The sequence below is a fragment of the Enoplosus armatus genome, chromosome 9, assembly GCF_043641665.1.
Source record: "Enoplosus armatus isolate fEnoArm2 chromosome 9, fEnoArm2.hap1, whole genome shotgun sequence".
Lineage (NCBI taxonomy): Eukaryota > Metazoa > Chordata > Actinopteri > Centrarchiformes > Enoplosidae > Enoplosus > Enoplosus armatus.
The window spans coordinates 8,544,309-8,564,846 of record NC_092188.1 but is presented as its reverse complement, the minus strand read 5'-3'; the positions used below and the strand labels follow the sequence as shown (position 1 = coordinate 8,564,846).

General features: G+C 39.6%; 5 protein-coding genes across 8 annotated transcripts in view; 3 read left to right on the top strand and 2 right to left on the bottom strand.

Annotated features, from left to right (window-relative positions):
• The window catches only part of tmem145 (transmembrane protein 145), a 32,278-nt gene extending 31,362 nt beyond the window's left edge, over positions 1-916 (top strand). Inside the window, exon 15 of the mRNA XM_070912574.1 lies at positions 674-916. Within this exon, the coding sequence (XP_070768675.1) occupies positions 674-916 (243 nt within the window). The remainder of the gene's footprint in view (positions 1-673) is intronic.
• Positions 917-4,710: 3,794 nt separating this feature from the next.
• mrpl17 (mitochondrial ribosomal protein L17) lies at positions 4,711-6,696 on the bottom strand. Its single transcript, XM_070912496.1, has 4 exons — positions 6,620-6,696; positions 6,311-6,503; positions 5,274-5,342; positions 4,711-5,157 (listed from the first exon to the last, which is right to left on the bottom strand). Exons 2-4 carry the CDS (start codon positions 6,482-6,484, stop codon positions 4,903-4,905), a joined length of 498 nt encoding a protein of 165 aa, XP_070768597.1. The 5' UTR covers positions 6,485-6,503; positions 6,620-6,696; the 3' UTR covers positions 4,711-4,902.
• A 3,678-nt stretch (positions 6,697-10,374) lies between these two features.
• Positions 10,375-11,729, bottom strand: LOC139289985 (trypsin-1-like). 2 transcript variants are annotated; one of them, XM_070911669.1, is made up of 6 exons: positions 11,690-11,729; positions 11,439-11,589; positions 11,073-11,327; positions 10,824-10,950; positions 10,555-10,656; positions 10,375-10,422 (listed from the first exon to the last, which is right to left on the bottom strand). In XM_070911669.1, the coding sequence occupies exons 1-6, from the start codon at positions 11,727-11,729 to the stop codon at positions 10,375-10,377; spliced, it is 723 nt and encodes a 240-aa protein (XP_070767770.1). The 2 variants fall into 2 exon arrangements, with proteins under 2 accessions (XP_070767770.1, XP_070767769.1); XM_070911668.1 differs by having other exon boundaries at positions 10,824-10,960; positions 11,077-11,327.
• Positions 11,730-13,535: 1,806 nt separating this feature from the next.
• LOC139290111 (trypsin-1-like) lies at positions 13,536-14,838 on the top strand. Its single transcript, XM_070911805.1, has 6 exons — positions 13,536-13,575; positions 13,654-13,804; positions 13,899-14,149; positions 14,314-14,450; positions 14,597-14,698; positions 14,791-14,838. Exons 1-6 carry the CDS (start codon positions 13,536-13,538, stop codon positions 14,836-14,838), a joined length of 729 nt encoding a protein of 242 aa, XP_070767906.1.
• A 2,508-nt stretch (positions 14,839-17,346) lies between these two features.
• On the top strand, positions 17,347-18,903 carry LOC139289987 (trypsin-1). Of its 3 annotated transcripts, none has more exons than XM_070911670.1 (6): positions 17,347-17,386; positions 17,694-17,844; positions 17,956-18,206; positions 18,301-18,437; positions 18,553-18,654; positions 18,763-18,903. In XM_070911670.1, the coding sequence occupies exons 1-6, from the start codon at positions 17,347-17,349 to the stop codon at positions 18,808-18,810; spliced, it is 729 nt and encodes a 242-aa protein (XP_070767771.1). In that variant the 3' UTR covers positions 18,811-18,903. The 3 variants fall into 3 exon arrangements, with proteins under 3 accessions (XP_070767771.1, XP_070767773.1, XP_070767772.1); XM_070911672.1 differs by having other exon boundaries at positions 17,956-18,210; positions 18,311-18,437; XM_070911671.1 differs by having other exon boundaries at positions 17,347-17,392; positions 17,956-18,210; positions 18,311-18,437.
• Positions 18,904-20,538: the final 1,635 nt, after the last annotated feature.

The following is a 20,538-nucleotide window of genomic DNA, read 5'->3' as shown; positions in this document are numbered from 1 at the left end:
CCAGCGTAAAGAGGGGTAATGTGCTCAGTTCCCCTGGTTCTTGTTAGAAATGTAGCACCAGAATTGCTGCATTTGCTGCAGACATCTAATTGGAAGACGCTGGGAAGACCACGAAGAGTGTGGCTGCTAAAAGTACAATAAAACACTAGTTAACCTTTATTACCGTGGTATCAAGGTTTGTTGCCAAATAGAATGCACTTTATATATAGACGCTTCACAGAGAACAAGACATTTGATGATGTGATCTTGAGCTCTGAGAAATTGATGGACATTTTTCACTGTTTTCTGATGTTTTGTAGACCAAATAGATCAATCAAGAAAACCATTGGCCGATTAATTGATATTGTAAATAATAATGATAATAGTGATTTCAACCATATTGCCCAGGCTCACGTAAAGGCTCTACCTAACACTAAACGTATGTACAGCAGGGTCAGGTTTGATAAACTGTAATTGTGGAGAGTAAAGTAACTGAAACCCAGTACATGTGTAATGTACCCCGACCTATATAACCACCACAGCATGGAGGAAGCTGTCAAAATGGGATGAATAGTATGGTGTTACTGACACAGTGTCTGCAAGGTCACTTTCTGGCCAGGGCAACACATTTCCGTGACCCACATTCAGAGACCCAGACCAGGTCAGAAGTGTAAAACCATCTTCTTCCCTCCAGGACCCGGTGAAGACGGTGGAGGAGACGGTGGCCCGTAAAGGACCCGAGGTGCCGAGGAACAGCGAGCAGAAGATCATCACCACTGCTGCTGACTTGACGTCGATATTGCCCCCACCTCCGCCTCCGATACCCCCCCGCCCAGCCGCACACTCGCCCCCGCTGCCGCCCCGGCTTCCTTCCTTCACCGAGTATTTCAGCATGCAGAGCGGAGGAGGAGGAGGAGGGTTCGGAACAAAGGCATGAGACAGAGAGAAAGACGGGACCAGAGGGCAGCACGGAGGGAGAGAGGGGAACGGACAGAATGACAATACAAAGTAAAAGAGTCAGAGTGGAAATCAAGTTGTTACTGTTTAAAGACAAAAGGGACGGCCAAAATAAGTTTGGATGGACGAAGAGAAATCATCAGAAAAGTGAATCCCTAAACGGTCCCTTTTTCACCTGTGAATGGAAATAACCTGCATGGAGGAGGGAGGGAGGGGGAAATGGCTGTGAGATAGGAGTGCTGAGCTTGTTAAAGAATAAAGAAGCAATAAATATTTGATGCTGACCAGTAAAAGGCACACAGGGAGAAAGATGACAAAGTGGATGTAGCCAGAGCAATAGAATGATAGCTGTGCACGATGCGGAAATGAACAAAATTCTTGAAATACTCTTATTCAAAAATTGATGAGGCATTGATGGTGTAACTGGAAGAGTTTGTAAATAGCTAAAACTGGAGAGAGCTACCAATCTTTATAGTTTTTATTTCCAAAAATTTGTTTTCATGTTTTTTTTTCCCCCACATAATTAAATTCCAGTTGGTGCTGTGACCATCAAAAGAATCTCATGCCATTACATTTATCCAACTCATGTAAAAAACAACTTTTTTTATGTTTGACACATTTTGATAAAGCATAGGTATTTACTCTATATGGAGTTTGTTGGTTTCATTTATATTCTTATATGCCTTCATTGCAGCTGGTTATTCTGGATTGATATGCTGATGTGTAAAATGTAAAATGTCACGTTAACTGTGGGCACTTCTAGGTACTCGTAATACACGCATGTTTGTATTGTATTTCCCGTCCAAAAAGCTGATAAATGTACTTCACGTGACCATACAATATTCGCTTATTGTGTGTATTGAAATCTATACTTTTGTAAATACATACAATAGGCTTTAGTATATTTTTGACTGGATAAATTCTGTTAATTGTTCAAAAACCCTCAAAACCCTCTTGCGCTGTCTGAAACACAATGTAAAACCAATATTATACTGTACTGGTTTTAGTTGAATTTTAACTGGAGTGCAGAATATGCCTGCTCAAAAATGTCATTTCTGTGTATGTAGACGTTGGTGAATGTACTGATGCAATACAGCACAAGGACAGGGGTGATTTTAAAGTTACTGGAGTTACCACAGTACACCTTTTTGTCGAATTCTCTGTTCTTTCCTCTTTAGCTTCCAAGCTCCAACACATCCATGATTTAAGAGCAGGAGGCTGCCTTTTCAAAATACACGTAACTTCATCCTCACCCCTGTCTAGTACCTGAAACATGAGTATTTGTTGGCTTTATCTCACTTTAATGTTTAAAGCGTGTGGAAAGCTGAACAAATATTACTAGTTTTGTATCCCTAAGCTATGACATTGAGCTATGACAAAAAAAAAAGAAGCCTTGTAGATGAACTGTGAAAACGGCAACGCTGTACATTTTGTCTGTCCTGCATGGAGCACTTTAATGTTCCTGGTCTTAGTCTGTTTATTCGTGATGATGTCACCTTATAAGACTGCTTTGAAACCTGTATTCACACCACATCGAGATCTCATCTATTCCAGATGCATACGCCTGTAAATACAGTCTGAACATGTCAGCGGCTGTCCGGACATTTTAGGGAAACGTGTCATGCTTAGTCAACGTAATTTAACACTGAATTACTGAAGTTGATGAAGTCATGAAAGAGTGTCATTGACACTGAGTTTACCACCAGCTTCCAGCAATTCAGAAACTGAAAAAAAAAATCAGTGAAAGGACACAAATTTACCAGTTTTATCTTGAGCCTTCATTGATTTCTGGTTCATAAAAATGGTGGTACAGTTCACAGATTTATCGATGGCAATCTTGCTGTAATGGAGTACTTTAGGATGTTAGGTGTGCAACTTGTAAGAGTGTAGTCAGAGGTATAACTTAGTCTGTGAAACAGAATGATACTTGAATTAGAGTACTAGTCGTTATTTCTGATTATGTCTGGTTTATATTAGGCATGTCTGCCATTTTGTCTGCTGTTGCCTATCGTTATGGTTGCCATGACTCGACTCAATAGACACTGGCTGACTCGACTGACGGACAGGCTGACTGATACTGTATCACTGCTTCAACCTTGTGCATATTGACATACAATTACAGGACTGACACACACACACACACTTGAGGGAGAGGACTTGAAGAAAAGAGATTATGTATGCATGACAGAAAACAGCACAGCTTTTAGGCTACTCAGAGCGATCTGGTTAAGAGCACATCACTGAAGCACTGTTCAAATGCATTTTAATGGTGTCAAATGAGAATTCTAAATACGCTGTACATATACACTTTTTGCCAAAATAATAAAAAATATGGTTTTATTAGAGGCCTTGTCTGACTGTGTATGATTTGGCTAATGTGTCTGTGTTCTAGTTAGGACAAGGGCATGTGTCCAAAGGAGTCAATCTAATATCTGTAAATCATATTTAGAATGTGTTCTCATTACAAGAGTCCATTAAAGTAAAACACCACAGGGACACACTCCAGGCTGGTCACAATCTGATATAAGCTAGCCTAATTATTTCAGTCACTGCCAGCATCCCTCTCTGTGACTGCTGAAGTGCAGAGTCACAACAAACTGTCGGTACTCGTTCTCCAGTAAGGGTCTAAATTTGTAAATGGGTTTCAGGCTAATCGCTGCAAGTCTTTAAAGGAAAAATTCAAACTTATTTCATTATTTCGTAACAATTTGTGAGCCAATACAATAGTCCAACAATATATAAATACCGTCTTTGTTAATCTGTTCCAGTTTATCTTTGCTGAGACATTGTATCATAAAACATTCAGATGTTGTATTGTTTGTTTGTAATCACTGCACAATGTGCAGCAAAATAGGCCTTTTCCACTGCAGACATCGACTTGTGAAAGGGTTTCTCCAGTGTTCTCCAAATTACATTTAAGACCTTGACCTTTTCACTACCACATAGAATGCAATTTAATACCTTTATCACCAGTCATACCAGTCAAAGAACGGCAGAAAACCAGTAGGGACAATACTTTGTCAGTACTTCCTAGCTGTATAACAATAGTGCCTAGAAATATAGGAGAGTAACATAATTAATCAATTAGCATGACCTGGATTTAAATAAGTGGCAGAAATTGATGGATGGATTAACCAATTAATTCAATTAAAAATGTATTAATTACAATTTTTGCTAAAATTGTCGCTCATGAAGAGTCAATGAGCTTCCGAGCCACTGCAGCTAGCGTTAGCTCACTTTTAGTTTGCAGGTGTTTAACGTCACGACAGCCCGCAAGCACATAAAGATTAATTAAGTTAATGTTACTGTCAACAGCAGGCAAGAAGAAATATTCAAGACCTTCATAAATGAAAAGTCGAGACTTTTTAATACCTTCAATTGCCCTTTTGTGAGAGAGCTGAATTCAGTGTAGGTAACCTGTCATAACAGGAAAAGCACAGCTGTAACTAATAACACTAATGATGAACACTCAATTCCATTTAATTCAAGTGGAGGCATCATTACTATTAATTACACCTGTGCTTTTCCTGCTACAACAAGTCAAAATATCTGTTGTGAAAAGGTTCTGTAGTATGGCGTTTTTCTTCATCCTGTGTTCAAACTGAACCACAAACTACGGCCTAAAAAAGTATTATAAGAGTTGAAATGACACATTTTTTTAAAATGGGAAGGGGAAGTTTTCCACTTGTGTAAGAATGGTTTCACATTGTCATGAAGTGAAAATCTGTTACTTCTGTCAAGAAATAATATTTATTAATACATAATCTGTCATAAATGTCCTTTTACAGCAATTGTCTTGGCTTCAGTTGACTCTGGAGCTGGAACTGTTCATTTGGTGAAGAAATGTATCAGTGTCTCTAAGCCACAATCTGCAGCATCTGCAAGTGACTCTTGAGAAGCATTTCAACACCCAGCCATCACCCTTCAGCGACCACTATCAGTGATCCAACACAGGGATGATTTTAATTAAGCTTTTGCAGTGAGCTGTTGAGCCCTCTCCTCTCTGTAGCCTTTGAGCAGCTGGTTGATGAGAGTGAGTTCATTCTCTTTTTTCACAGGATAGAGAGGCGGGAAGGGATTGCCTTTGTACTCCAGGACGGCCATCTTAGCTTTGTCCAGGTTCTGTCTGTTGGGGATGCGTGCCATCCGTGTGTAGCCATTTGACTGAGTCTCAAACCGTGGAGCAAGGACCTTGAAGAGCTTTGGGACCAGATCCTTTTCCTGGAGAGAAGAAGCAGACTCAAACTAAAAACCTTCAGACTTCACATCGACTGTTTAACATTCAGAGGGACACAGCGTGAAACTTCACACAGTTGAGAGGAGCTGCAGACACGTACCGTCAGCCAAAAACTGGCCATTTTCATCGCCTTCTCATCAGTGTCTCCCTTTTTGGCATAGTCAACCAGCTGGGTAAAAAGAAACAAGAAAAGACACGCAGTCAGAATCACTGTGTGTGGAAGACAGACAAATTTAGACAGTCTTCATATAAATATAATCTTGTTGAGTTCAAATACATAAAGTTAGACATGGAGGTCTCAGGGCTGCAGGAATACTTCAGCTTTCCTCTCATTACAATCAAATAAAAAATGACTCAACTGATCACAAGCATGGCTGGGCTTTACGCAAAACACGTCTCAACACACCAACATCCACCAATACATGCAGCATCACATATTAGATAACCAGTGATATTTTGGATTTTTGATTATAGCAATATTGATGAAATACGATACGATATACTTTATTGTCCCCTTGGAAAGGTAGTAAACCATTTACTGAGTCACTATATGCATTATATGGCCAAAAGTATCTAGACACACCTGTTTACACATTTTTCTGTACATTTGGTCTTTTTTGATCTTCATTTGAGCCACCTGACAATGCCCTTGTGTACAAAGAGATAAAGATTCACAGAAATTCATTAAAAAAAATAGTTTTCCCACTTTGGTATGGAACAACTTGACTGGCCTGCACAGAGACCTGACCTTGACCCCAACACCTTTGGGATGAACTGGAGCACAGACTACAAGCCAGCTTTTATCGTCCAACATCAGTGCCCAACCTAGATAATGCTCTCGTGGCTCCCAGCCTTTCCAGAAAAGTGGAGGCTGTCACAGCAGCATATTAATGCCCAGGGTTTTGTAATGACATATTCAGTAACCACATGGGTGTAATGTTGTCAAGCCATTAACTGAGGTTTGACACATTTCTATTCTTAACTGCTGACTTTACTTCTTCCACTTTAAAGCTATATGGACAACACCTTTTGAGGCTGATATTACTGTTTTCATTTGGCTAATTAGAGCTGGTAACATTAGCTTAATGGGCAGCTATGTTAGCGAGCTAGCTAGCACCACCACCAGGTCGTCGTTACCTTTTCGGCGTAGAAGCGGACCTCATCGGCGCGAGCCATTGTGGTTTCTATCCTCTCGTGTCGGACCAGTCCTGTCAAAATGTTCCGCAGCATGTCGAGTCGGGACTTTGGACCCATACCCATCTTACGGGCCACCCGGCCATGGGAAATTAACATTTGCAACGTGAGGCGCATCTTGTCCAGTTAGAGTCGCCTAGGAGAGTCCGAGACAAACAAACGGAAAATCAAACTACATAAACGGGAAAATGTTTCCGAGTGAAGTGTATACTCTCTTCAAACAGTCCTATGTCTAGATAATAGAGCAGTTACCTCAACGTAAGAACAAATACCGAGGTCAGTTGAGTCAATGCGAAGTTTGCTGGGTTTGACATTGGTGGTGCGTCGTCAAATTTGTCCGACTTGTTCACGCAACTCGGGAGCGACAGTTCCGCTAAACTTGCTGCAACCAGAAACGATGAAAACCAAGAACCACACAAGAAATATCAAGATATTATTATTGTTATTAAAGATAAGTGATAGGACACTTTGGTGTCTTTGTGACGTTGTTTGTTTAGCCTGTTATTATGTTTAAAGGTGTGTTAGTTCAATTTACAATGTATTTAATCAGGCTCAATATCTTTTTTTATTTCAGTTTGTTTCCTAATTTCTACAGACCTATTTCTTGATTGTTATTTCTTCATAATTTAGTTTTGTTTGATCTATTATTTGTCGATTATAACTGCTTGGTCTCAATATTGTATAATATGATTTTTAATTATAAAATGTAAAACACAGCTGTTAATTAATTATTTTTATTATCTTTTCCCTCATTTCATTCACCATGTAGCCAGGCAGGCCAGAAGGAAACAGAAAGAGAGAGATACAGGGATATAAACTAAAAGCACATACTAAAAATGCAGGTGTTTTATTTCAACAGGCAGAGTTTCATCGTCACAGTATTTTGTAGTATAGAAAGAGCTGTAGCAGAGGTACGATTGGACTGGACTCAGTAAGTGGCCATGGTGCTCTGAAGCCAGTCTGTGAAAATGCAGGTGTGATGCAAGAATGAGGGAAACGTAAATGGAAAAGTCATATTGAAAACTTTATGTCACATCAGGCTTTGAGAACATTTCTGTGACATAAAAGAGAAATAAATGATGTGTGGAAAACCTATTTTTTACCTTGGCATAGACACTCTTCTCTGCTCCCCCAAAGCCCCAGGACCCAACACCCTGCAGCTCATCATTACACACAACAGGACCACCAGAGTCACCCTGAGAGTGGGGGAAGAAAGCAGTTGAACATAATGAAAGTATTAAGTCTCAAGAAAGTGCTGAGGATACTAAACAAGTCTGAAAATAAATACTCTGTGCCCTTTGTGCATCAGCTGATACGCACACCTGGCAGGAGTCCTTGCCTCCCTCCAGGAGTCCAGCAGAACATGGCCTCAGTGATCATCCTGGGGTAGGAGTTGTCACAGACCTCATCAGACAGGATGGGGATATCCAGACACTGCAGCCTGTTACTATCATATACTGTCATCCTCTGTGACGGCTGAAAAAATATGTATATTTCTATTTATATAATTCATATATACAAAGAATGAATAATATCTATATAAACATGTTACTCTGCAAATGTCCAACATTTCTGTATGTCCTTTGCATCTTTGGTGTTTTTCTGTGGGTTAATTAACCCACAATTTGAAAGGCATAGTATTTCCTGCACTAAACATGTTTTTAAATGCGGTCCATACCTACACGCAGCTCCTCGGAGCAGAGCAAAGACCTGAGACCTCATGATTGGTTGATGGTAGATAGAGATGCAAAGAGTTTTCCTGGACCCATGCCGGATTTTATTGACTGCTTTAATCTGTGCCAGCTGTGGAGACAAACTCCTGGTGCTGATGACCACTCAAAACTTTCAAATTGTGCTGACTCTTACTAAAAATTGGCCAAAATGGGGCTACATAGTTTTAATGGGACTCTGTTTTTTGGGGATTTTGCTCACTTTTGCCACAAAAATACACCCTGAAACCATGTGTATTATTTTAGTTTGATCCGTTGTTGCTCTGGCCTGGTTTGAGTACTATACAGTATGTTTTGCACAGGTTGTTATCAGCATCCTGACCTTGACTCGGCCCCAGATTCAGTGCCAGGTGGTGCTTCTCCCACAGACTGACTCACTGACTGTCTCTGGCTTTCCCAGATGAAAACTGCAGGGAAAGCTCTTCTACACAGAGCAACTACTCCAAATGCATCTCTTTCTCTCAATTTAGTTCAATACAGTTTAGCAATTTTAATGGTATGATAATGTGTCGTGTCATGAGAACAATATTGCCAAATTGAAAAAATGAAGGAAATACTTAGAACATTAACTAATTCAATTCAAGCAAATACATTCAGATAAAATAAACTGATGAATATTATTACTAGAAAAAAAAATAAATAAAATGCTATCAAATCAAAAATGTCATTAAATTAAGGTAACAGAAGAGCAACAATAATAATGACTGATAATAATGACTGGATGCAGCACACTGAGGTTTTATTTGTCACATCCAGGGGGGATGTTCTTTGCTTTGACTCCACCACTAGATTTGCCACCAATTAAATTTCCACGACATTCTACTATAATATAATTATATATATTTTTTAAAAGACTAGTCTGTTGTGATTGTTTGCTTTTTAGGTTTCCCCGGACCGCTTGTTCTATCTTGTCTTGTTGTCCAGACTGCAGTAACTCAGTCTGTATTTTTATCAGCTCTGTCCCTGCTTCAGTTGTCGATCAGTGAAAGGATTTTCTGCTATTTCATTATTATCAACACAACAACAGTGCTTTTATTTTGTCTACCGCACTTGTTTATCTACTTAATTTCTCTGCAGGGGTGTTGTTTGCTCTATAAATAAATTCGCTTGACTTGTTGTGACTCTCTTGAGGTAATGGGCTGTTTGCAGAGCTGATTATATTTGACAAAGGTTTAGGTAATTCTGACTATAATGAATAGAAACTAAATCATTAAGTTATTATGACTTTAAAATGAGCATGCATCATGCATCGCACAAAAGAATTTAAGAATACATCCAAAATCGAGTGAAAGAAATTGTGGACACAGAAGTCGTGGGAACATTGAGCCCCAATTAGCCCCCAACACATCATAATAATATCATAATGTATAATGCCATAAAGGACACTGACATTTGGGTGCAGATACTGACATTGTGTCACTGACACTCAGAATAAACAGACTGGAAATCTTCTACATATACTACCTCACTATTACCTATTCTTAAATGAATAAGTAATCTGGCTGACATTCATGCAATACATATATATATATATATCTATCTCTCTCTCTCTATATATATATATATATATATATACATTGTTGTATATATTTTTTACTTTTGTTTTTCACTTAAATATTGTAAATGTATATATTTTTATTTTCTATTTCTTATTTTTATATTTTGTACATACTTTTATTTCTAAATTTATGCTGCTTTCTAATCTTGAATGGGAGCACCGGTACTGTACAATTTCCCCCCGGGGATCGATAAAGTACATTTAAGTCACACACTGTATCTTTAAAAGGTTGAACTTTTATGTCCTTTATGTACCAAATGAACAGTGCTCTCTCTCACATTGCCTGTTTGTTTGTGCAGGACTTAACTTTTCTGCTGAACAAACTGGTCTTGCTGTGAATGAACATCAGTTCATTCTAAGCTGTTACACAGGGCAGCAAGCCATTGTGTGGCATATTTTTATAATAAGTCAAAGAACGTACAGTAGATACAGGACAACCAGTATATACTGTCCCTTGTTTCAACTATATCTTGAAGCAGTGAACTACTAACACTTTAGTGAAATATCAGAGCATGGTTGTAGGCGTTGTGCTGACAATACCATGATACAGGAAGACACAGGCCAAAAATTGAAACAAACATTGCGTGGTTGTCAAGGTGTTAAGACTTTATTGACTCAGATGGAAAACAGCTGCCTGTTGTTCAAAACTCGACAACAATACTGGAGTTAGAATGATAGAAGAAAGGCAGCAGAGTAAGATGGCGATCACAGGGTCAGACTTAATAGCTGGCCATGGTGCTCTCCAGCCAGTCATTGAAGAGGCAGACCTGTGGATGGACAAACAAAGTTTGTTAGCACAGACAGCCAGCAGCGAATATGATTTAACTGGGCATGCACAATGTGAATTTTCAAGTTCAAATATCTATGTTATTTATTATTTAGAGATATTTTAGGTTTACCTTGGCGTAGACACCAGGGTGGTCCTTCTCAGCACATCCGTATCCCCAGGACACAACACCCTGCAGCTCACCATTGCACACGACGGGGCCACCAGAGTCACCCTGAGAACAGAGAGAATAAGAACAATAAAAAGAGTGAAATAAAACGGAATAATTTCAATACTCAAGTTGAAAAATATGTTAATGTGAACATTCTCAGTGTTCTGGATTTGCAACGGAGAGGCACTGGTCTCGGATGAGGACATCTGCAGAGTCCTCTTGTTACATACCTGGCAAGAGTCCTTGCCGCCCTCCAGGTATCCAGCGCAGAACATGGCATCAGTGATCATGCCGGGGTAGGAGTTATCACAGTCGCTGAAAGACAGGATGGGGATGTCCAGGCACTGCAGCTTGTTCCTGTCAGCAGCTACAATGTGTGAAACAAAGTATGGGTGGAAAAGGTTTAAAATAACACAAGTGAAAACAAATGTCACCCTGAAACATTCTGTGACTCCCAGCTGTTAAAATGCGGATGTTACTCACTGGAGCTCATGGTGTTGCCCCAGCCGGAGACTTTGCACATGGTGCCAGCGGGGGCACAGCTGGTGGGCAGAGCCACAGGCTGCACATACTGGTTGAGGGTGGCGGGCTGGCTCAGCTTGATCAGCATGATGTCATTGTTGATGTTGTAGGAGCTGTACCTGGGGTGGCGGATGACGCGAGAGGAGCTGATGAACTGCTCGGTTCCCTCGTTGACCTTGATGTTGTGCTCTCCGAGACGCACCTCAACACGGCTGGAGAGGAAAGAGAGGATTAGTGGCAGCTGAGTTTCATGATGCCTGCTTAAAGCACATTAATTCCTGCATGCAAATCTTTGTCTTTATGATATTAAGTGAGTGACATACGACTTGTAGCAGTGAGCAGCAGACACAACCCAGTTCTCATTGACCAGGGAGCCTCCACAGAAGTGGTAGCCAGAGTTCAGAGACACCTGATGGGGCTGGGAGTAGGCCTTGCACTCATACCCTCCGACGATCTTGTCGTCCTCCAAGGCAACTGAGAACACACAGGAGGCCAAATAGTCAGCAACCAAGTGACCATTTTTTAAATTCAGTGGTTAGAACTAATGAATACAAGCAGAAAGACTTATGCTTACAAGCAGCTCCGATGAGCAGAACGAAGACCAGAGACCTCATGGTTGCTGTGTGATCCTGTTGATGAGAGACTTCTCTTGGAGCCCTGGTTTATATGGGATGGTTCTTCTCCTTGTTCCCTGTTGAACACACCCCCAAGGTTATCTTTGACCAATCAGGATCCTGGAAAAATAATTCTGGATATTGCAAAAGCAAATATTTTGTTGACTGTGGGGTGGTGACATACTGCATAGGTAAAATTGTATTATTTGTAAATCTTTTAAGAAGCATGTTATAAATGCAGTTGTAAAGGAGGTGCATTCGGGAAACAAGTATTTAAATGCATTTACAGTGCAGCTCAATATTGCAAATTTGTGCATTTTTATGAAAAAGAATTATTCATGACATGGATTGATTGATCTCTGAGTGAATGTACTTTACATTAACTTATCTGAGGAACAAAAACTACTATTTCTCTTGGTATCTCTGCATTAGCTAGTTTACATGATACTGTGACTATATATAAACCAAACATTTCATGCTGCATTTTTGCCGAGTACACTTTATATATGGGATTGCATTTGTATTTAGCACAGGATGTATTTTGGTAATCGTTAACCTTGACATGGGTGGATTTGTGTTGTGAAGACGTGGTTGCAGCTCTGCAGATGGGCTGGTTCACAACCAAAGCTGTTGAATGTGGCTTTCACAGGAAAACCAACCCACGTGTCTTTACATAGAACACCTCAAAAAATGTCGATTCAGTGAAGTGACAAGACATTAACAACAACACCCAGAAATTAAATCACTTAATTGCACAATTACTGTATGAAATCACCAGCAAGGACACTTCTTAGTGAATAAACTTTAAATGGGATTGCACATGATTATTGGGTTTGAGTGTCAAGCGACTTTTTAACTTCTTTTTTGTCTTAAAAGTAATCAGATGATGTTTTTATAACATTGTTACAATAAAAAATGATATTAAAGAACTAAGGTCAATACAAAGAATTAGAATTAACTAAGTAGTAATCAAAAAACTGATATCTGAGTTTAAATACAGTGCAGGTCTGCTGTTAGCCTGAGGAACATTCGACTTTTTAGATGTTACTGTTCAGGTGTTCCCATATATAAAGGCCATGGAGTTTACTTGTGATGTAATGTGCCAGTTGCTAATTGCCATTATAGTGGATATATATAGGCAAATAGGCATGAATCATATGGATATTAGTGGAAGATCAACAAGTACAGGTACATGGTTCCTTGAAAAACACAGTTTGAAGATTCAAAGTGTTTTGAAAGATATCGAATCCACAGTAAACAGTACCTTATTAGTTAACGGTGGGATTTTTAATAGGATTTTTCCTCACTTTTATAGATGTGCTTAAATGACACTGCTTCAGTTGTATTTTTAACTGTCATTGACTAAATGAAATGACAAATAGCAATTAAAAAATTATTTGCCAGCACAGTAATTACCCTGAGTTGAGCATAGAAATGAAGGTCTCCGAATGTATTCATTTCACTATTAGATAGACACCCATTCTATGCCGGTCATTATGCTAGGCTTGTTTTAAGTAAAGTTTCATGTACTCTTAGATCATCTTGGCTGACTCTTCTAGTACTGATCAGTGACTCGGCCTTGAGTAAAGGCATTATGTGAATAATCCAGCTGTTTCAGCCTTATTGGGTTGAATATTATTGGATCACAGGCCCGTGCCTCCTTGACTTACGGGTCAACTTGATAGTACCTCACTATCAAGTTTTGTGTTTTTTTATTTTGATTGGCAATTATTGGACCAATCAGGCAGCTTGGAGTAGATATAAAACAGGGAATCAGGTGAACTGACAGGGTCACACACTGCAGTCATGAGGTCTCTGGTTTTTGTTCTGCTCATTGGAGCTGCTTGTGAGTGTGATACAGCACTTGTACTACTTTCGTGTAATTTCTATACTGCAGCAAACTAATAACTACTTCTGTTATCAGTTGCCTTGGAGGACGACAAGATCGTCGGTGGGTATGAGTGCCAGCCCCACTCCCAGCCCCATCAGGTCTCTCTAAATGCTGGGTACCACTTCTGTGGTGGCTCCCTGGTCAGTGAGAACTGGGTTGTGTCTGCTGCTCACTGCTACAAGTCGTAAGCACACTCTAGATGTTTTTTTCAATCATCTGATGGGGGAATAAACATGCAAACATAAAAAAACAAGCGTCCGTCTTCTATCTCTTGCCAGTCGTATTGAGGTGCGTATTGGAGAGCACCACATCAGAGTCACTGAGGGCAGCGAGCAGTTCATTAGTGCTTCCCATATCATCCGACACCCGTCCTACAACCGCTACACCCTTGAGAACGACATCATGCTGCTCAAGCTGAGCCAGCCCGCCACCCTCAACCAGTATGTGCAGCCTGTGGCTCTGCCCACCAGCTGTGCCCCCGCTGGCACCATGTGCAAAGTCTCCGGCTGGGGCAACACCATGAGCTCCAGTGAGTAGAAAACAATTCTTTCAGACAGACGTAGATCTCGGAAACTGTGTGTGTGTGTTCCTTTAGACGCAGTTTCAGACGTAGATCTCTGAAACTGTGTCAAAATGAACATTTGAAAATAATCCACCTCTACTGCACACTTCCCTTTTGTTTTCTTGCTGCAGCTGCTGACAGCAGCAAGCTGCAGTGTCTGGACATCCCCATCCTGTCTGATGAGGACTGTAACAGTTCCTACCCCGGCATGATTGACAACACCATGTTCTGCGCCGGATACCTGGAGGGAGGCAAGGACTCCTGTCAGGTGTGAATCTCTGATTTTTTTCACTGTTTTCTAATTGGACAACTTTTTTTCACACCTCTATAACATTCATATTTGCCTTATTGACATAATTTAGTATGACGTTGCAAAGGTTTACAATGTGAGTATAATAATTCTCTTTCTCTCAGGGTGACTCTGGTGGTCCTGTTGTGTGTAATGGTGAGCTGCAGGGGGTTGTGTCCTGGGGCTATGGATGTGCTGAGAAGAACCACCCTGGTGTCTACTCCAAGGTAATGTTTCACTGCATCAACTAAAAATATAACTATACCCTCCCCAATGTAGTCTCACTGCAACAAACTGACTAATATCTTTCCATTTTCAGGTCTGTGTGCAGACTGAGTGGCTGCACACCACAATGGCCAGCCGTTAACTCCACCGTCCAATCTCCACATCAGATAGACACCCCGACATTATTGACTGCCCAAATAACAACCTTCTCTGCTGGAGATGAAAGAGTAAAATAAAGTGTTTGAGAATGAATCATTGGTTCTTCTGTGCACTTATTGTTTTCTTTCTATTACAAAGATATGTGTCTAATGTACCTATAACATATATGACTCATTTAGACCATTAATAGAGGTTTTCAGCAGGTTACAAGCTATTATTGTTAATAAGAATTTGTTCTTAAGTGAATGGGAAAGAATAAATAAAAATATATATTTTCTTTTTTTCATCCAATGAGTTGATATGAAGGACACTGACATCCAAAACTATTATTATTTCTAAATTAACCGTCACCATCTCTTGTATCAGCATATATAGAAAAATATCTTTTTCACTCTGAGACAAGCAGAGCAGCGCCGCAATATAACCATATAAATGTGAGACCATCAGTGGTGGTTAAAAGTACATTTTGTCCTTCAAAAAAACTCTGTAAAACATCTTGCCTGAGGCTCTCAGGCTGAACAATTGTATCATTAGGTGTTTAATGATTTTTCTATAACGTTTACACATTTTGTTGCCTTTTGTTTCTTAATTCCAATATTTACTATTTGCCCTGATGGCACCAGTGTGTGCTATTAACTTTTTTTAACCTACTTTACATTATATATTTTCATGTATGTGTACTTTATTTGAGTATTTCCAATTTGAGCTACTTTATACTTCTGCTGCAGCACATTTCAAAGGCAAATATTGTACTTTTTACTTAACTACATTTATTTGACAGCTATAGTTACTGGTTGCTTCCCTTTTACATACAAAATGAACTTATACATTATGATGTATTATTATAGATTAGGCTATGCATACCACACAGGTGTTTTCAGTTATGTGGCTGATCAGTCTTACTCAGTTGTGCAAAGCTATGCTGGGATTTACAAGAAGTATAATAAGAAGGATAAAGTTGTTACTTTGTCCCACAACAAAACTAACTTGTAAAAGATTCATTTTTACATTTAAGATTGTGAAATGGTCCATTCAACAAACTAAGTACTTTTACCTTTGATACTTAAAGCACATGTTCCTGGTAATACTAATACTAGAATTTTGAATGCAGGACTTTAACTAGTAACAGAGTATTTTTAAGTTGTGGAATGGCTACTTTTATATAAGTAAAGGACCTGAGTATTTCATCCACCACTGCTTTCTAACCATTTCTTTCAATTTACAAGAAGTATAATAAGAAGGATAAAGTTGTTACTTTGTCCCACAACAAAACTAACTTGTAAAAGATTCATTTTTACATTTAAGATTGTGAAATGGTCCATTCAACAAACTAAGTACTTTTACCTTTGATACTTAAAGCACATGTTCCTGGTAATACTAATACTAGAATTTTGAATGCAGGACTTTAACTAGTAACAGAGTATTTTTAAGTTGTGGAATGGCTACTTTTATATAAGTAAAAGACCTGAGTATTTCATCCACCACTGCTTTCTAACCATTTCTTTCTTTCTACCTAAGTGCCTTATGTGACTATGATTATCATCTGTTTCTCAAGGCAGCCTCACCCCTCATATCTGAATTTAGTTTTGAGACAACAGGTGCTGAGAAACACACAGCTGTGAGATACTGTGTTCACACACATCTAAATATAGAGGTGACTTATGTACCTGTGCAATCTGATGAGAGGAACATGCTAACGTTCCACAAATAGGTGGTGAATTCAAACGTTTACCAAAAAAGTAGCAGTACTAAATAATCCACTAAAAACTGCATTAAAAACTTAAAGTAAAAGTAAAGAAGTGTAAGAAGTTCTCATTATGAAAAGTGGTGCCTTGCAGAGTGTTTAATTATTGATGTTTTTATATAGAGATGAGTTGGACACGGTGGTGCTAAGTCAAATATAAGTACAATTAACTTATTCTTAGGTCTTAACCAGGAGCAAGAATATCGAAATGTTCAACCTCTCTGTCATCATGCCAGGTAAGATATAAGCCACTCCTAATATTAATACAACAATTAATTGGGCTGTGAGTGTCATGTGTGGCCATTAAGAAACATGTAGTAATGATGTAGTGATTAGTTAGGAAAAATTAAATTTAACACATTTTTTCATGATAATATTAAAAAACAGTGATAACTTTAAACGTTTAAACAAATACGTTGTCCACATATCATGGATAATAGATGGACTTTTTACTTGTAGTGTAATAAATAATAAATACTTAATACTGAGGACAATATGATCCATATTCGTACTTTCCCTTATAATAATCCAAATGTGTTGACAAGAAAGCCATCCTAACTTCTACCATGAAAAGTGTTTTTTTATGTAATTCTGGAAATGAATCACCTAACCCCAAACATCCTGTGACAGCGATTGGCTCCTCACTGACCAATGAGGGTGGCCGGAGAGCAGGGCAGCTCTCCTGACTGTGGATATAAACCAGGGCTCCAGGTGAAGTCCTCTCATCAACAGGATCACACAGCAACCATGAGGTCTCTGGTCTTCGTTCTGCTCATCGGAGCTGCTTGTGAGTGTGAACTTCTTTTCCAGCAGATTGCCTTCCTTTCTGCTCACAGTCTGTTGGCCTTTATCCCAGAACTTTATCCCAGAATAACCACAGCATCTCCCTAAAGCGAGGGTTTTGAATTGGAGAACGGCTGATTGATCTCTAAACATCTTCAGTACTCAAATGAATAATGCACACGTTGGGCTTTGACTAAAAATACACATAAGGATGTTCTGCATTCAGATACATTGTTTTGTTGAAACTTTTTGCTTGTAAAAAGTATTTTAAGCAAATTACTAACTTGTTGCTGACATGTGTGTGTTCTCAGTTGCCTTGGAGGACGACAAGATCGTCGGAGGGTATGAGTGCAAGGCCTACTCCCAGCCCCATCAGGTGTCTCTGAACTCTGGCTACCACTTCTGTGGAGGCTCCCTGGTCAATGAGAACTGGGTTGTGTCTGCTGCTCACTGCTACAAGTCGTATGTCACTCACTTAATATCATAAAGACAAAGATTTGCATGCAGGAATTAATGTGCTTTAAGCAGGCATCATGAAACTCAGCTGCCACTAATCCTCTCTTTCCTCTCCAGCCGTGTTGAGGTGCGTCTCGGAGAGCACAACATCAAGGTCAACGAGGGAACCGAGCAGTTCATCAGCTCCTCTCGCGTCATCCGCCACCCCAGGTACAGCTCCTACAACATCAACAATGACATCATGCTGATCAAGCTGAGCAAGCCCGCCACCCTCAACCAGTATGTGCAGCCTGTGGCTCTGCCCACCAGCTGTGCCCCCGCTGGCACCATGTGCAAAGTCTCCGGCTGGGGCAACACCATGAGCTCCAGTGAGTAATAACTCCTGCGTTGTGCTCTCAGCATCTATGTTTTCACTGCAGTGTAGCTCCAGTTTCATCTCTTTCTTTCACTCTTGATCTCCAGCTGCTGACAGGAACAAGCTGCAGTGCCTGGACATCCCCATCCTGTCTTTCAGCGACTGTGATAACTCCTACCCCGGCATGATCACTGATGCCATGTTCTGCGCTGGATACCTGGAGGGCGGCAAGGACTCTTGCCAGGTATGTAACTCAATGTTCAGGATGGAATACAGCAATAACTGTATCCCTGATATGAATTGTTGGGCTTTATTTTACTTTTCTAAGTCATTTCATGCTCTACGCTCTCTGTTCTCAGGGTGACTCTGGTGGCCCCGTCGTGTGCAACGGTGAGCTGCAGGGTGTTGTGTCCTGGGGATACGGATGTGCTGAGAAGGACCACCCTGGTGTCTACGCCAAGGTAACTTTAAAAAAAGGATATTAAATCTGTGTCCAGTTTATTCTGTCCTCCTGAACTGCAATGCTGTGCTGAATCACTGTTGTAACTCTGGTCTTTTTCCATTTGTAGGTCTGCCTCTTCAACGACTGGCTGGAGAGCACCATGGCCAGCTACTAAGTGATCCAAACAAAAAGTCCGGTCAAGCAGCTTTACAACAATCGCTGTTTATGTTCCATCTTTTGAACTGGACAATGTGACAAATAAACAATTGAAAGCAAATCATTTGGGTCTACTTTTATGTGAAATAACTTCAATAGTAGTAGTTCAGAAATGTGGCTCTTTTTTATAATCTCACTTGACTTTTATCATGACTAACTTTCCAGGTCCACCACAACACTGCACTATGTTTCATTTGGTTTGAAATAATTTAAAAGGCTTCTTTATATTGGCTGCTACAGTTATAAATGCACATGGAATTCACTTAGCATTACTTGTTGCTTAAAGTTTTCCTTACTTTGTGTATTATGAATTATTGATAATCATCAGTTTACCCAACAATAATGACAGCAAGTATTTTTCTTTTGATCATAAGACAAGTTTGCTGCTAAATAGTTAGCAAAATACTAAATAATATTGCTCGTCTGGGGTCTTGTGTAAAACATAATATCCACTATATTGTTGACATCCCCTCTACATTAGGATTTTAACTTTTTTTTTACCCCCTTGGACAGTATTTAAATGGATTTGTATTGCAGCTCGAAGGACCTGTGGACAGACTGCAGGTACTTCGGCATTATACGGTACTAGAAGTCTCACAAATCATTAGAGGAGGGATGTCTGCTGTGGTTGTTGCCAATTAATAATTCAAATGAATTCCCCAGCATTTGAATTATGAATAAATTAATTATACATGGATATGCAAAATGATTTTTAAGAGGGACTTTAAATTTTACATTTAGTCATTCATTTACTAATCTGTCTTCCTGTCATATTCCATTTCATCACCTCATCTCTTTCTGCATCTTTGTGTCACCGTGGCAATGATCAAGAGGGATTATCCGCAATCCTGGAAAGAGCAGCAGGTGCATTGCAATCTTCTCTGTCTGTGGAGAACAGATGGGCGATATTTCTGTGCAACTGTCCATCGATTTCAGGCAGTCTATTGTGTCAAACAAGACATGTGCCATCATGGCTGATTTTTAACCAACAGCTTCAACTCACCCTTTCTCAGAGAAGAACACAAGACACTTCGTTTCTTGTCCAAGAAAAACAAAATGTAATGAAGTGGTAAAAGTAGTAAAAGTAATTGCAGTGTTTTTGAGCATGGTAATGTTTACGTGAATGGTGACGATAGTTTAAGGTACTGAATGAAGCTGTTGGAAGAGCAATCAAAAATGTGTGACTTCAAGCTTGTGTTGCATCATTTTTTCTGCTAAGAAAACTTCAAGTGCTTATTTTTTCCCCATTCTCATGAAGTACAGTAGAGCACCAAATGTTTTAAAAACCTCACAGATTAATGCCTCTCAAACTATCAGACAAATGTCATATTCGGTTAATTTCAGGCTGGATATTGCTCTAAAAAGAGTCAGGAAATCGGGAGGTCCTTGGTTTGAATATTCTGCTTAGACTGAACTATAATGATGACAGAGCATCCACTCGTGTTGTCAACCCAAAACTGTACCAGCATCCCAAAATAATCCACATTTTAGTTAAGATCTAAATTAAGATCATCTCAATGAGCCCAATTCAGTTCACAGCCAAAAGCAAAATCAAATCTTTAAGAATACTGACTTTGACCTTTAAAACATGTTTATCATTTTAGACTTTGCTGAAAAGGGTTGTGAAGAAAAAAAAGAAGGAAGAGAGTGTCTGTTATCTTCAACACGTGACAAAATCTGTACCAGA